Below are 15,318 nucleotides of genomic sequence, written 5' to 3'. Positions count from 1 at the left end.
CATTGCAACCAAACAAAATTTTCCACATAATTTGAGACACTGGTTTCCCAGAGAATTGAAAAGAATATCACATTTTTATAATTTATATAAATGACTGTATAACTAATAAGAACCTGCTGTATAAAAAAAATAAAATTAAATTGAAAAAAATGACTGTATAATGCAAACCTTAATGATTCTTCTTAAGGAAAAAGTCTTTATTCATTTATAAATGTGATTAATATAATATATAATCTGATTAATCATAGATGAGATAATAGGCCCATTTGAAGAATTTCCATGAACAGAAAAGACCTACAGTTAAGTTTTTTCCAGAGTGAGAGAACCAAGATATTTGAACTGTAGGATTATAAACTGCTAGAACTGGAAAGGATATTGGGAACAACACACATTTTTTACCCCTCAAATCCTGGGAATGCAAGAAAGCAATCAGAATTCATCTCCTAGATCCAAGAAATTTAAGAGCATTATCCAAGTGTGCGTGACTACCAGCAAATCTTGGATGAGAATCACGAATCCTGCTCCAGCCCTCTCCTACTGGCCAGGTGTTAGGTTGCCTCATATTCAAAATAGTGAGGTGTAAATTTCAGCATAGTGTTGCCCTTAAAACAATCCATGAACAAATGTGCCTTTTACATTTCTGTTTTCTTTCATCCCCCTTTAGGGAGAAAGAAGGCAATTGAGACTTCATTCTCAAATACCAAATACACTCCCGCATGTTTTCTCAGAAATACATTTACATACATTTGTGTGCATATAGAAATTTTATAATTCTATGTTCTTTAATATTCCTCCCTTGATTTTCTTTTTGTTGAAGTAACGCATGATTAATCAACTTCTACCCCTTTTGCTTTTGCTTTATAGAATCTGTCTGTCCAACACGAATTCCAGTGGCAGCTCGTGATGAGAAGGGGTTTGATATTCTTTTAGGCTTGGGTGTAAAGAAAAAGGCTAAGAAAAGAATTCAGCTTTCACCAACAAAGATAAAAGGATATGAAGTGACATCAAAAGTTGATTTATCAGAACTCACAAGGTAAACGTTATGTGTTGGTACAGCGTTTTCTTGATGTTTCTGTAGACATGTTGAGAATTCTTTAAGCTCATACATGTTCTTCTTTTTCCAGCAACGTTTTCCCAGAAGGTCTTCCTCCATCATATGTATTTGTCTCCACTCAGAGATTTAAGGTCAAGAAAGTGTGGGATTTATGGAGAATTTTAACCATTGATGGAAGGCCACAAATAGCAGTTACCTTAAATGGAGTGGATAAAACTTTATTATTTACAACAACCAGCATCATTAATGGCTCACAACTGGTCAACTTTGCTGACCCTCGAGTTAAGGTAAAGATGCTTGGGTATGATTATGGTATTCATGGGGAATGACCATCAGGCTTGTGTGTTTTGGGAGAGGAGAGCCATAATTTGAACCTGACAAAAAATATTGATTTCATACTTTAATTTTGCCTCACTGACTAAAAGGAACAAAGGAAGAATATTTGTTTCTTTTTTAATTGAAGTAGAGTTGATTTACAATGTGGTGTTAATTTCTGCTGTACAGAAAACTGATTCAGTTATACATATATATACGTATTCTTTTTCATATTCTTTTCCATTGTGGTTTATCACAGGATATTGAATACAGTTCCCTGTGCTATACAGTAGGACCTTGTTGTTTATCCATTCTGTACATAATAGTTTTATTTACTAATCCCAAACTCACAGCCCATCCCTCTCCCACCCCCCTTTCCCCTTGGCAACCGCAGTTCTGTTCTGTGTCTGTGAGTCTGTTTCTGTTTCATAGATAAGTTCATTTGTGTCATATTTTAGATTCCACATATGAGTGATATCGTATGATATTTGTCCTTTTCTGTTTTATTTAGTTCACTTAGTATGAAAATCTCTATCTCTAGGTCCATCCATGTTGCTGCAAATGGCATTATTTTGTTCTTTTTTATGGCTGAGTAATATTCTATTGTATATATGTACCATATCTTCTTTATCATTCATCTGTCAATGGATATTTAGGTTGCATCCATGTCTTGGCTATTGTAAATGGTGCTGCTAGGAACATAGGGTTGCATGTATCTTTTTGAATTATAGTTTTGTCCAGATATATGTCCAGGAGTGGGATTGCTGGATCATATATGGCAACTCTATTTTTAGTGAAAATTTGTTTTTTAATTCATATGAGATTAAGGGGTGCAGGAACTTACATTTTTGAGTGCCTGCTTCTAGGTGCCAGGAACATTTAATTATAATAATCACCCAGGGAAGAAGCTATTGCTCTCATTTCAAAGACAAAAAGCCAAAGTTCAAGGATATTAAATTCTCTTTCCAAGTAACATGGCTAGTAAGTGGTGACATCAGGAATTTAATTTAGGTCTGGTCACTTTCAAAGTCTGTGTTGGTCTATTTTGTACTGCCATGTCCTACAGAATATTGAGATAAATTCATATTTGTCAGAACATTAAATACAGGTAGGAAATATGTACAGAATTCACATTTATTTGGAGGACAGTTTATATTCCCAAAAGGAGCATATATTTAATAAAATTCATAAACTAAAAGTGTATTTTTCAAGTCAAATGTGTTCAGAATATAGATGTCATGATAAAAACAGTTACATTTTGATTATTACTGTAATTATGATAGTCAAATCATACATTATATAATTTAGGAAATATACAAGGCTGTACATGAAATTATGCATTTATTCAATTTCTTCATTTGGTAAGCAGAATAAATAAAAAAAAATTGTTGTCTACCATTTTCATTAAAGGCAATGTGCTAGAAATGACACATTGTGTGTAAGAAATGACAAATGAATAAGGCATGTTTCTAATCTTCAAGGAATTTATTTGTAATGGGATATTCAGTGCTTCTGGTATCTAATAGAAGTATGAAAAGCTAGTGGACTGTGTAAGGAAAAGTGGATTCTAATACAAAATGTGGGCCAGTCTTCATAAATGAGATGGTTTTTGGACTGGACTTTGAAGGATGTACAGGATTTTGATGGAGAGAGAGAGGGACACGGAAGTCAATGGTTCATTATTGAGTAATCATGTGTAGTGAAATGCAGGTTTTTATTTAGAGAATAGAATGTGGTGCCCCCTGTGTTTGGAGTATAAGATACATGAAAGCAAAAGCTAGAAAGGTATAAGCTCAGTTTGCATGGATGTGGGAACCATACAAAGGGTTTTGCATTTCAATCAGTGGATGACGGGATTCCATCAAAAGGTCTTGATCACAGGCGTGTCATGGTCAAAGTAGCTCTCTCCTCTCCTTCTTTCCCTTCTTCTTTCGTAAAGAATACTTTTGACTCTTTCCTGGAATTGGGCTAAGTCCTAGGAATACAGAAATTAATAATATTAATTCTAGTAGAGGTAAGAAGGTTGGCTTGGAGAGGGAAGTGGTAGGGATTGAGATGTGTTTGAACATTATTCAAATAAAGCAGGACATCTATGAGCCTAAATTATGGCAATGAGAATGGCAATGGAGAAGTGAATTTGAGTCGTGTTTCAGACACATCCTTGATAGAATTTTGCATCTATTTGTTATGGCAACTGAGGGAAGGGGAAAGAGGTAAAGGCACTTGTATGGTTTAGAAGCTGAGGATACTATTATTCCAGGGAAATCGGGAGAGGAAGAAAGTTTGGGGGATAGTTCAAGTTCATTTTGTTACATACTCTGTCAGACAGATTGTGAAACTCCTGGCAAAATTATTCTAGCCAATGTTAGAATTATAGGTACCATATGTGAGAAAGAGGTCCAGGCTGTCAATGTGGATATGGGAGATATTCCATAAAAGTTATAACTGAACTGTCGGAATGAATGAGATCATCGAGGGGAGAATGGAAAAGGTCAAGGACAGGCCTGTGGGGAATGCCCTCATTAAAAGGCAGGTTGAGGAAGATGAGCCCTCAAAGAGATAGAGAATGGACAGTTGGAGAAGAAGGAATGAAGGTGACCAAGATGGTTTGAATCACGGAAGCTGAGTGAGACCATCAATGCGGATGGACTAGTTACAGGGTCCACAGTTGCCATGAAGTAAATAAAATGAGGGAATGAAAGAAGCCACTTGGATTGGGACACTAGGAACTTATCTGTGACCTTGAGGGAGTTGTTTCAGTAAATACTTTGCTACAGCCACTTTGGGACGTGAAATGGAAATGCAGCTAGGGATTAAAATAATTGCTGGTTGGCCTTTGAGACCCAGCTTGGGTCAGGGTGAGTTAGAATATGGTACAATCAATCTGTGTGGTGTGGATTTACACTTGATGACAACAGAATAGAAACAAAGAAACAAAAAGATTGTTTGGAGCTCTATTTATGAATCTGCTGTATTTTCTTCCTACAGACATTATTTGATGAAGGCTGGCATCAAATTCGTCTCTTAGTAACCGAACAAGATGTAACTCTGTATATTGATGATCAACAAATTGAAAGCAAGCCCTTACATCCAGTTTTAGGGATGTTCATCAGTGGGCAAACCCAAATTGGAAAATACTCTGGGAAAGAAGAAACCGTTCAGGTGGATAAAAATGATCTGCTTTTCATATTATATAAAATGGAGCTTTGGTGATAGTATTTACTCCATTTAACTGTATTTAACTTAATTCCTTTAAGAGACTTAATGAAAATGTGGTCAGTTCATTAGTGAAATTGTGTGTTTGTGTGTGTGTATGAAAATGAAAAATCAAACTTAATATAATAATTCTTAGAAATTTGTTCCCCTAGGTGCAGGGTAGAATTCTATGTTCTTATGAACCATCAATTTCATATTTCCCAGGAGAAGCATAGAATATATCATGAATTTGGGAAAGGATTAGAGCTGTGAGTGGGGGTTATAAAAATTTCTTTGCAGCTGTGAGGATAAAATTAGATGAATGCATGTCAGTGTTCTTCATAAACAAAACGTTGACTTTTTTGGTATATCTTTAAACTAGAGTATCTGTGTGTGGGTTGAGAAGTGTGTATGTAAAAGATAGCCATTTCTTGAAAAATCCTTTATTTGAAAAGGTATGTCTTTCCTACTCTGTTTCTATTAAGGGAAGACCGTGTCATATTCAAATGTAGGATTACACGTATGGTCTCTATGTATTAATGTCACACGTCAAATTGTAGTAAATATTTAAATAGTGACAGGTGCTGGGCTCACTCATCACCCAATACTCCGTGCCAAGAACTAAATCTCTGAAACTAAAGATGGTTTCTTGAGCTGACTCTATGCAATCAGGGATGTGAAGAGATGTAGGGTAAACACAGAAAGCCTGGGAAAGCTTTTAAGTTGTCTAGGAAATGCTGTCTAGATGAGCTCTTAATAGAAGGATACTACAAAAGCTCCACTGGGTTTCCCAAAGAAGTCAGAGGTTTGTTTTTGGTGCTAGGGAAGTTTTTCTTAGGAGTTTTGTTGCATCACGTCTTTATACTGTATGTTAAGTATTTAAATTTTGTATGTTTATTGCTTATTGTATTTTTACTGTTAATGAAGCTAAGTGTTTCGATCTATATCTTACATGATTGCTAACTACACTGGCTGCTTCTGTGTATCTGAGTTGCTTTTATAAAACAATTTGCTTGGGCCTCAACTTTAACTTGATTGGTTTTATGTTTCTAGTTTGATGTCCAGAAGTTACGAATCTACTGTGACCCAGAGCAGAACAACCGGGAGACAGCATGTGAGATTCCTGGATTTGTGAGTAGGATGGGTTATCTTTTCCTAAGTGTTGCTTCAGTACTTTCAAAGCAAGAAATAAAATGCAAATAATATACGAGCTTTAATTTAACATATAGAGTTAATTTGTTTCTTCATTGTCAATGCAAATAAAATGACACTGATTAAAACATATTTTGAGGTTCATAATTGAAATAAAATTATAATATATGCTTGTACAAGTGTAAATGGAAGACCACAGGAAATATTTTCTCATCTCAGATTGATTGTTCCACTACACAAGTGAAGCAGGGATAGACCTGCTCTACAAAAACATAGAGTTCGTTGTCTGAATGTCCAGTACGTAAAATACATTTCTATACTTTATTAAATGTGTGGGTGAAATACCTCATGTGACACAATTCTGAAGAGTGGAAAATTATTCATTTTCCTGTTTACTAGCACGTTTTCTCAAACCATAATGAATATAAATTTTTCTTTCTATTGTTGTTGCCACCCAAGCAGGATTTTCTTATAATTCTAGGATATAAGCAAATTTCTATTTATTTAGCTATCTTCATTAATGCATTAGGAAGAAAAAGATTATAAGCTAAAATGTTATAGAGTCTGATCATATACGTGTGTGAGTATGTGTGTGTGTGTGTGTGTGTGTGTGTGTGATCAATCCCTTTTCTCCTGGGCAAGAAACAGTATATTGTTGCTAGTGAAAATAAGGTAAAATGTTGTAAAACTTTTTGGATTTCCAGTCATATTTGAGCCCTACGTGGTTCTTTTCATTTGTATAGTCATGCTGTCATCATTTTCTTATTTCCTATCAAACTGAATAAATTATGGATCCATATTCTGAAAATTTGAGGATGTAGAGCAGCACATTTGAAGGATCTGTAATAAAATCAAAGATGGAAGCTTCTAGAAATGATTCCTTCTGGATTTTCTACTTAAGTAATTGTTTAAACACTGTAACTTTTATTTTATATACTTATAATTTGGAAAATAAATCTCTTTTAACACTATAATATTTATTTTAGATACTTATAACTTGGAATATAAATCTCTCCTAAAAGCATTAAAAGTTATTTCATTTTGGGAGTCCATTGTACATACTTGATTTATTGCTATTTCTCCATTGATGTTATGCCATGACTATGACCCCCCATATAATAGAAGCACAGGGTGAGATTCTAGATTCTGTGTTCTCACATCCACTTTTCTGTGTTTTTATGGCTCCTCCCTCACTCTCAGGTATGACTTCTTCAGGCTTGTTTACCCTTTTCATCTTCATTCCCACCTTCTCATTTTCTGATCTAATCTGTTATTGTTTGGAAAGATTATTAACCTATTTTAAAATTGTGTGTCATTCAGTAAGAAATAGATTGCTTAGTAAGAAGCTTTTCTAAAGTAAATTGCATAAAATTGAATGCATGCAGTTTGTGACTTGCTTAGATGTGTTTTGGCTTTTTCTCTGGTTAAGTGATTCCCAGAAAGTTCAAGAGAGCGTATAAACCCCACCTTGAGGTATTTTTGTTCCTGTGTGGCCGTTATACCAAGCACACTCTCCATCATTGCTAATTTCCTTCCTTTATCCTATCATAAATGTAGGAATAGCATAAATAGGTAATTTTTTAGGATCGTTGCAAGCAAATGTTTTAGCTCTTGCTGGTTTTGATACTTCATTTATCTCTACCCTGGACAAGGAAATATCTGTAAATTAGGAAGATAATTTAGAAATTTAATTAGAAACATGTCTTAAAACACATTTGTTGTTGTTTTTCTTTCAGAACGGTGAGGTAGGCTTGGATACTATTATTCTCCTTAAGGTAATATTTGCATTGTGGGACTGTTTAGCTTCCTTCCAACAACTGTAAGTATGTTAGATAAATAGAACCCATTTTTATGTAGTTTGAATGTATCTAGTATTCATAGCTTTTTTGTGATTCTGAATTTCTTATTGGATTGGGCTAAATAAAATTGGACAGTAAATATAAGATATCTTTACCATTTCACACACACATACAGACATACACAGGCGCATGTGCACATATGTATGTGTCTTGCTGTGTGCCTTTATCTCCATTTTTGTCTTTTAGTGCCTCAATGGTCCCAGTGATGTAGGTTCAACGGCAGCTCCCTGTATTTGTCCTCCAGGAAAACCAGGACTACAAGGCCCCAAAGTGAGTAATACCTAACATGCTACTTTTGATAAAACACACAAATAAGAGCTGAGTAGACACCGAATTCCTAATCACCATTGACTCTGTTGTGAAATTTCTGCCTAATACCTTAGAATAGTTTAAAATGTGAGTTTTAGTGATTTTTTTAAAAAGTGATTCTAATCTGTAATTGCCTTTGAACCTAAAACTGATACCACGTAAAGTGAGGGAGTGTTATTGGTTTGTTTGCTTGTTTGTCTGTTTGTTTTTTCCCCTAATACCACTACTGTATCCCAAGAATGATACCTCCTTACAACCTGGTAAAAAATGAAGAAAGGTCATTTGTTAAAATATGTTCTAAATTCTTAAATGTCTAAATGCTTATTCTGTCAAAATGATTTTCAGATAGAAAAATGAAGTAAACAATTTTAAATTGGTTTGAATGTTGTGTTTGATGTCCAATTCTACAAAGAGAGGCAAGTGTGTATATGTGTGTACATGTGTATTGATTTATTTTACTTAATCATGTAATAATTACTTTTAGTCATATTCATACATGCATATCTCCCAGTTACATTTACATATTTATTTGTGTGTGTATCTGTATATATATTATTTGTGTGTATATGTGTTATTTGTGTGTGTATATATAAGAAAATTTACATATTCATCTGTGTACACATTTGTATATGATTGTCACCATGATGTGCATACTATTTTATAACTAGTCACTTTTTAACATAACAAATACTCTGAATATGTTTCTGTGTTATTAAATATGAATGACTAATATTTTTAAAGTAAGTTGATGCTAATCGTGGCATCACTTAGACACAGCCTAAGATATTGAGATGTTAAGTGGTTTGTCCACTATAGATAAATCTTGTTTATTTAATATTATTTAAAAAATCATCTAGATAAAAATAATGTCTAACTTGAAAGCAAGTATGACTTCCTAGCCAGAAAGAATGTTTCGTGTATTAATCATCTATTACTTGAAGTGACCATAATAAATTTTGTTAAATATGAGTTGTAATGTTCATTTAGATGGAATTTTCTGAGAGTTTTAATCATCACAACTAAACGTTTATAGTTTTTAGACTGATAATCTGAGAGTCGGATTCTTCCTGACTTTTGTGCATATTTCCCCATCTATTTTCAGGTGATAGTTTATGACCTACTTCAAACCTAGCTGTTAAAATCAAGAAAGAAATGCAATTTAAGAAATAAAAGAATGGGATTTCCCTGGCGGTCCAGTGGTTGAGACTTCACCTTCCAATATGGGGGTGTAGGTTTGATCCCTGGTCAGAGACCTAAGATCCCACATGCCTTGGGGCCAAAAAACCAAAAACATAAAACAGAAGCACTATTGTAACAAATTCAATAAAGACTTCAAAAAAAAAAAATGGTCCACATCAAAAAACAAATCTTAAAAAAAAAAGGAAATAAAAGAATACATTCAATACTTCATTCAAAGTAAATCTGTCTGGCTTGGAACTTGACTTCATTCCATTATAATCAATTTACTACTGTGAACAATTTTTAGATTGCCTTTAGGAAAGTTAATCCAAGTGTTCTTCTGTTAAAGTAACCGTGTTATTTAGGATGCCTGATACAAAGGAAAAATACCTATAAGATGTTTCTGGGAGAATTTACCTTGCAAGGCAGCATGGTGTGACCTACCAGCAGACTATCTTTTGAAACATAGTTATACAGCTTATTCAACTTGGGTTGTTATACATAGAAATGATTTGATCTACAAGAGATCAGAGTCCCATGACATCTGACTTCTCTAAGCCCAGAGGACCTTCCAGCCCCTCAGGCCACCCCCAGGGGCTCTAAGGGGCTGTCCACTTCTGGGTGGGGGGCACCTGATGCCTTTCATGTTTCCTGATTCATCATTAGTGGTCCATTAGGCATCTTGAAGTGACACCAATTTTTATGCCTGTATGTTTCTATAGCAAATTTTTAGCACACCCTTTGTCTTATCTGGGAAAGCCTCTGATTTTCAGTATTTCCAAGTTTCATGTGTTCCTCATTTTCATTCTCTTTTCTTAGTCATCATCTAGCCCCACTGCCACCTACTACTTTAAGTGAAATTGCAGTTTTCCACAGATCTTCCAGTTGGCGTGCCTACTGAATCTGCTTTCCATTTTCTTCAGAAAATCTGGCAGGAGGACAGGACACACACACACTCTTCCATCCTTTTAGGGCTCTTTCCCATGGAGGTGGTTCCTTATTCACATCAGGGACCTGCAAGTGAAAAACAGAATCCCTAGCAACACCCTGAATTGTTCTTCCTTTAGAGAATTTCTGGCCTGGGAAATTGATAGAGTTTTAATTAGTTCAACGGAATCAGAACTAAAACAGATGAATCGATTTTACTATAGATCCAACTGAGACGTATTGGCTGTTTTTGTGAGATGCTCTCTGGAAAGTTTTACAGATTTCCATCAAGCAGACTTACCTGTGCAGGAGAATCTAGTCTTCCCATTAGCCAGAAATCGGGTTCTTGGAGCTGAGAGTTTGGTTATAAAACTGAAACAGAGGAGAAATTTGTGTGTGGATAGGTGGGTAAGTGCTTATTCTAAGATAAAGTCGGTCATCTGCTTCAAGTTCTCTCAATTTCCAACAAATATGACATGCCTATTGTAAAACCAGGTTAAATTAACTATGATATCCCATACTTGGACTTTTCATGGCATTATAACTCTTCAGTATTCATAGAAAAATATATTTGTCACGGGGCTGTGAGCCCCTGTATGAGGCTGGCTTATTTATTCTGTGTCCTTAATGTGAAAGGGAGTGATTAAATTAATGAATCTCTGGGAATGATTTTTATATGCAAACACTTCACAATGAAGGTTAATACAAACTAAATTCTCCTTTGGAATTCCACTGTCTAGCACAGTGCTTAATAATAATGTATTTTTTATTTAACATTGAAAAAATAAGATTCACCCCTCCTCCTGATTAACCTATGTGGAATGCCTTTGTTCTATGTGAAAGATCCAGGCAATTCCCAATTTACAAACAGCTCCTTTCCAAAAGACCTATCCATGCAAATGGCAGCTTCTTCTCCCACTTCATAGCTGGAGGAACATTTATGGGGACAAACTCCCCACATTTGATCTAATCTTAAATGTTAGATCTATGAGTGCAGAAGTGGAAAGAAAGCATTTTTTTTCCCCTTTTTTAGGAAGGAGCAATTTCTTAATAACTTATTTTCTCTGAAATACCATTCTTTCTACAACTGTATTGATGCCCTTTGTTTCACCCTGATAATTCTTCTGATTAGAGACTCCTTTGGCTTATCAAAGTAGCCTCTGTCTAAAATACAAAGGCATTTGGGAAATTTCAGGAGCCACTGGGCATTCACATTCTTATGTTAATTTTCCCAAACCAAGTGGATTCCTTCTAGCTGAAGAGAATGTTTGAGTTTTGAGGGAGGGAAGAGGTTGGTTTTCGAGAAAGGAATAGGTCTTAGGTCAGATACTTTTGTGGAGGCCAGTAGTTAGTCTGAAGGCACAAGGGTTTTGAGAAGAGAGCTTGGAAACATGGGATTTGGACCTAGGAGACATTTGTTGTAGATGAGCAACTTAAAATATTAGCTTACTTTTGCAAGCATTACTGTTTCTCACTTTAATTATTCATATTTGCACACTTGCAAGGCCATGTGCAGGGATGTTTTAACTTAGTCCATGATGTTTCCATTCCTGTCAGCAACTCAGAAATCCTGTGGCACAAAATCAATTCATCATAAGTAAGAACTGCTTTTCAGCTGAATACTTATTTTTTAAAATTGCAAATGTTTGAACTAAATTAGAAGAAAGCAGATTGAGAATTTAGTCACAGTTATATAATTATAGGTCATATGTCTAATTTGATGTATTTGGAAAATTTTTTCCATGTTAAATTTGCTAGCTGTCCCTGGGTTGGGTTCTGATCAGTATATGCATTTTGATTTGGGCAGAGAGAGCAGTGTTTAGGAACATGGAGTCTGGAGCTGAATTGGCTGAGTTCTCATCTCTACTGCTGCTTTGTGACCTTGGGCAAGTTACCTAACCTTCCTGGGTCTCAGTTTTCTTATATGTAAAATGGGAACAGTAAAATTACCTGCTTCGTGGGGTTATTGTGAGAATTAAGTCATTTAATACATGTAAATCTCTTAGAGCAGTGCTTAGCATATAATAAACAGTCTGTAAAAGTTGGGTGTCAGATTTTATTACAGTAATAAAATTGAATTTTTATTCTAATTGGGCTTCTCTTCGAAAATCAGTTAGGGTTTTACTTTATTCTTCCAATTTTATGGAAACAACGGCAAACCTACCCGAGTTTTTGCAAATAAACCAGTAAGACAATAGTCAAAATAACCAGTAAAACCTACCAGAAATAATAGAACCTGCAAAAGAGATTATTTTCCCTCTTGGGGCTGTTGACCTGTTCCTTAAAAAGTCACATTGGATTTATCTTGTGGGTGATTTTTTTCTCTTGGAAACTTAGTTTTGATTCATTTAAAATATTATTGTTAAGTATATTTTGTACTTTTATGCAGCATAAAAACACAAATCCTGTTTCTTCTCATGCCAAAACTTTATTTCAGCCTCATCATCGTAGAAGTTAAAGCCTCTCAGATCCTTCTGATGGCCTAGATTTTGCTGATAATTAATATTCTGCAAGTAAAGAGGTCATTAACAGGAGGTTGGATCTGATTGGAAATAGTCAGCAAATAGTTATTGAACTTCTACTTGGTACCCAGCATTGTCCAAAAAAGGAGAAAATATTGACCATGTTTTCAAGGAGTCTCAATCCAAATGATAAATGAAGACCCATCAAGGGAAAATTTTGAGAAAACTCTTGTTATGAATAAATGATCAGTGATATGGGAGCTGCTGTAGCATTTCAGTAGAAAAAGACATCAGGAGAAAATGCAGTAACAAGGAAGGTGCAGTGATTGGAAATTTTGTTATATTAACTCAAATGGAAAAGGAAGAGTCTTCCCAGGAGAAAAAAAAAAAAAGATTGAATCTGTTGAAAGGCAGTGAGGCCAATCTGAACATGTTTAAAGAGAGATGGCAGGGAGGCCAGAAATTAGTGTGGAACCTCTCAAAATAAGAAGAAAAAAATCTAACACCCTAGAGAACAGGAATGCTGCTCCCTTAATGTCTGGCTGACACTGGGTGCCTTTGGATTAGAATTACAAATTGTACCTCTTCAGCAAGAAATTACATGTTCCTGCGTTATTTTTCTCCCTGGATTTACAGCTATTCTTTTTCTATCTCTTTTAAAAATGGCATTTCCCTTCTTCTCAGCCTTTCCACAAGCTAAACCTCTTGGGCAATCGTAGGTGAAAAACCCATCCTTTCTTCATTGGTTCCTTGATAGAGTTCACACAGTTCTTTCCATTTTTCCTGTTATGTTTCAGGAACAAACCTCCCTTGCCAGTAGCCTGAAGTAGAATTTCAGATCAGCATATTTGGCTCTGTGCAAATACCCTTAGCACTGGTGTTCAGTTAATGTATAATCACTGTGGTATGTGTGAATGATTTCTTGATGTAGATATGAAGCACTGTTGAATTGAAATCAGTTGTCTGTCTGTAGTAGTTTACCAATACTGATGGCCGAGACATGATGTTTTTTGGGGAAATACCCCATGTGGACCTCATGGACTCCATAATACATGGATATGATATTATTATTATTTTTATTATTACTACTACTATTATTATTATTTTGGCTACACCCCACAGCTTGTGGGATCTTAGTTCCCCGACCAGGGATCGAACCTGCACCCTCGGCAGTGAAAGCACAGAATCCTAACCATTGGACCACCAGGGAATTCCCTCATATTATTTTTTGAAGTATTTCTTAGAATTAAATGATAAAACACCCTCATTTCACAAAAAATGTTGCTTTCATTGCCTTTTTTCATGGGTGGTGACCATCTGACTGATCAGTACTGACCGTTGGGCCTGGGCTCGTTGCCAGGCTGTATGGAATAATGTTCCTTGAAGGTCTCTGGTTTGTGAGGGCAAAGGTCCTTTTTTAGGTGTGAAATGTACTCAGGGACTCTGGGGGTTGTGCAGAGTTCTTTGGCTTGGGCCTCGCTTTCATGAAAATATTCAAATCTAGAAGTTTATCATTATGTTAAAATGAGATTATAAATGTAGGCAGAGACACACTGACTGGACTGAAAGAAATAACTGTTGTGCAGCTGTAAACTTGAGTCCCACATGGAAGATCACATAGCCTATGGGCTGTTTTTTTCAAAAATACTTTTTTTTAAGGTAGAAATTCTTGTTTTTTATTGAAGTATACCTGATTTATAATTTTGTGTTAATTACTGCTGTACAGCAAACTGATTCAATTAAACATATATATATACACACACACACATATATATACACATTCTTACTCATATTCTTTTCTGTTATGGTTTATTACAGGATATTGAATATAGTTCCCTGTGCTATACAGTAGGACCTTGTTGTTTATCCATTCTATATCTAATAGTTTGCATCTGCTAATTCCAAACTCCCAATCCATCCCTCCCCCACCCCCCTTCCTCTTGGCAACCACAAGTCTGTCCTCTATCTATATCTGTGAGTCTGTTTCTGTTTCATAGATAAGTTCATTGGTGTCATATTTTAGGTTCCACCTATAAACGATATCATATTAAAAAATAATTATCAATTGAATTATTATATCATAGGTCATGGATATCTATAGTGTAACATCTAGAATAGAATTAAATCTATAGATTTCTGAGTGAAATACTACTGTCGTTGAAACCATAGTTGTTCTGACATTGCACAGTTTGTTCAGAATTCTAAAAATGTCTCTTGCTATAAATACTGATGTTTTACATCAGTGAAAAGTACTTCCCTTGTTATACCTGTTGTGCTCACAGAATTAAATCCCTGAAAGTTTTACATAATAAAAAGCCTTTAATTTTTAAGGTAGATATGATATCATTTTTCTAACCCTATTTTGGGATTTCCATCTTTGTTTGTTTATTTTTTGTTTGTTTGTTTTTCAATATACAAAAAGCTGCAAATAATGGAATTGGCTTTGAACCTTGATGGGCTCTGGCTGAATCAGTGTGGTTGGTTGTTTTGGACTGAGAACTTTTTTTCCTCTCTAGGGTGACCCTGGACAGCCTGGGAACCCTGGATACCCTGGACAACCTGGTCAAGATGGTAAGCCTGTGAGTACTGAAAGCTTAGTCATCTCCAGTACTGGGATTATAGGGTCAATGTAACATTGCACTGGGCGAAATTCAACAGGCAGGGAAGACTTTACTCAAGACTATTGTAATAGGGGAGAGAGGCTCAACTCCACGCAGCTGAAACAGGGGGAGGGAGGGCTCCTGAGGGCTGGGTGAGCTGGGAGAAAAGTACTGGAGGACTTTGAGGGGAGATTGATCAATGGGATGAGCAAATGGAGTTATTCCTGAGCATGACAAATGTCTTCCTCAAGGTTAGGCCATCTGTG

At 35.5% G+C, this 15,318-nt stretch overlaps 1 protein-coding gene across 1 annotated transcript in view; it reads left to right on the top strand.

Annotated features, from left to right (window-relative positions):
• The window catches only part of COL21A1 (collagen type XXI alpha 1 chain), a 177,099-nt gene that overhangs the window by 70,273 nt on the left and 91,508 nt on the right, over positions 1-15,318 (top strand). The window contains exons 4-10 of the mRNA XM_082414385.1: positions 865-1,033; positions 1,125-1,341; positions 4,358-4,531; positions 5,618-5,695; positions 7,453-7,461; positions 7,762-7,845; positions 14,969-15,031. Of these exons, the coding sequence (XP_082270511.1) occupies positions 865-1,033; positions 1,125-1,341; positions 4,358-4,531; positions 5,618-5,695; positions 7,453-7,461; positions 7,762-7,845; positions 14,969-15,031 (794 nt within the window). The remainder of the gene's footprint in view (positions 1-864; positions 1,034-1,124; positions 1,342-4,357; positions 4,532-5,617; positions 5,696-7,452; positions 7,462-7,761; positions 7,846-14,968; positions 15,032-15,318) is intronic.

Source organism: Balaenoptera physalus, assembly GCF_965194825.1.
Source record: "Balaenoptera physalus genome assembly, chromosome: 11".
NCBI lineage: Eukaryota > Metazoa > Chordata > Mammalia > Artiodactyla > Balaenopteridae > Balaenoptera > Balaenoptera physalus.
This window is presented reverse-complemented; position numbering and strand designations above follow the sequence as displayed.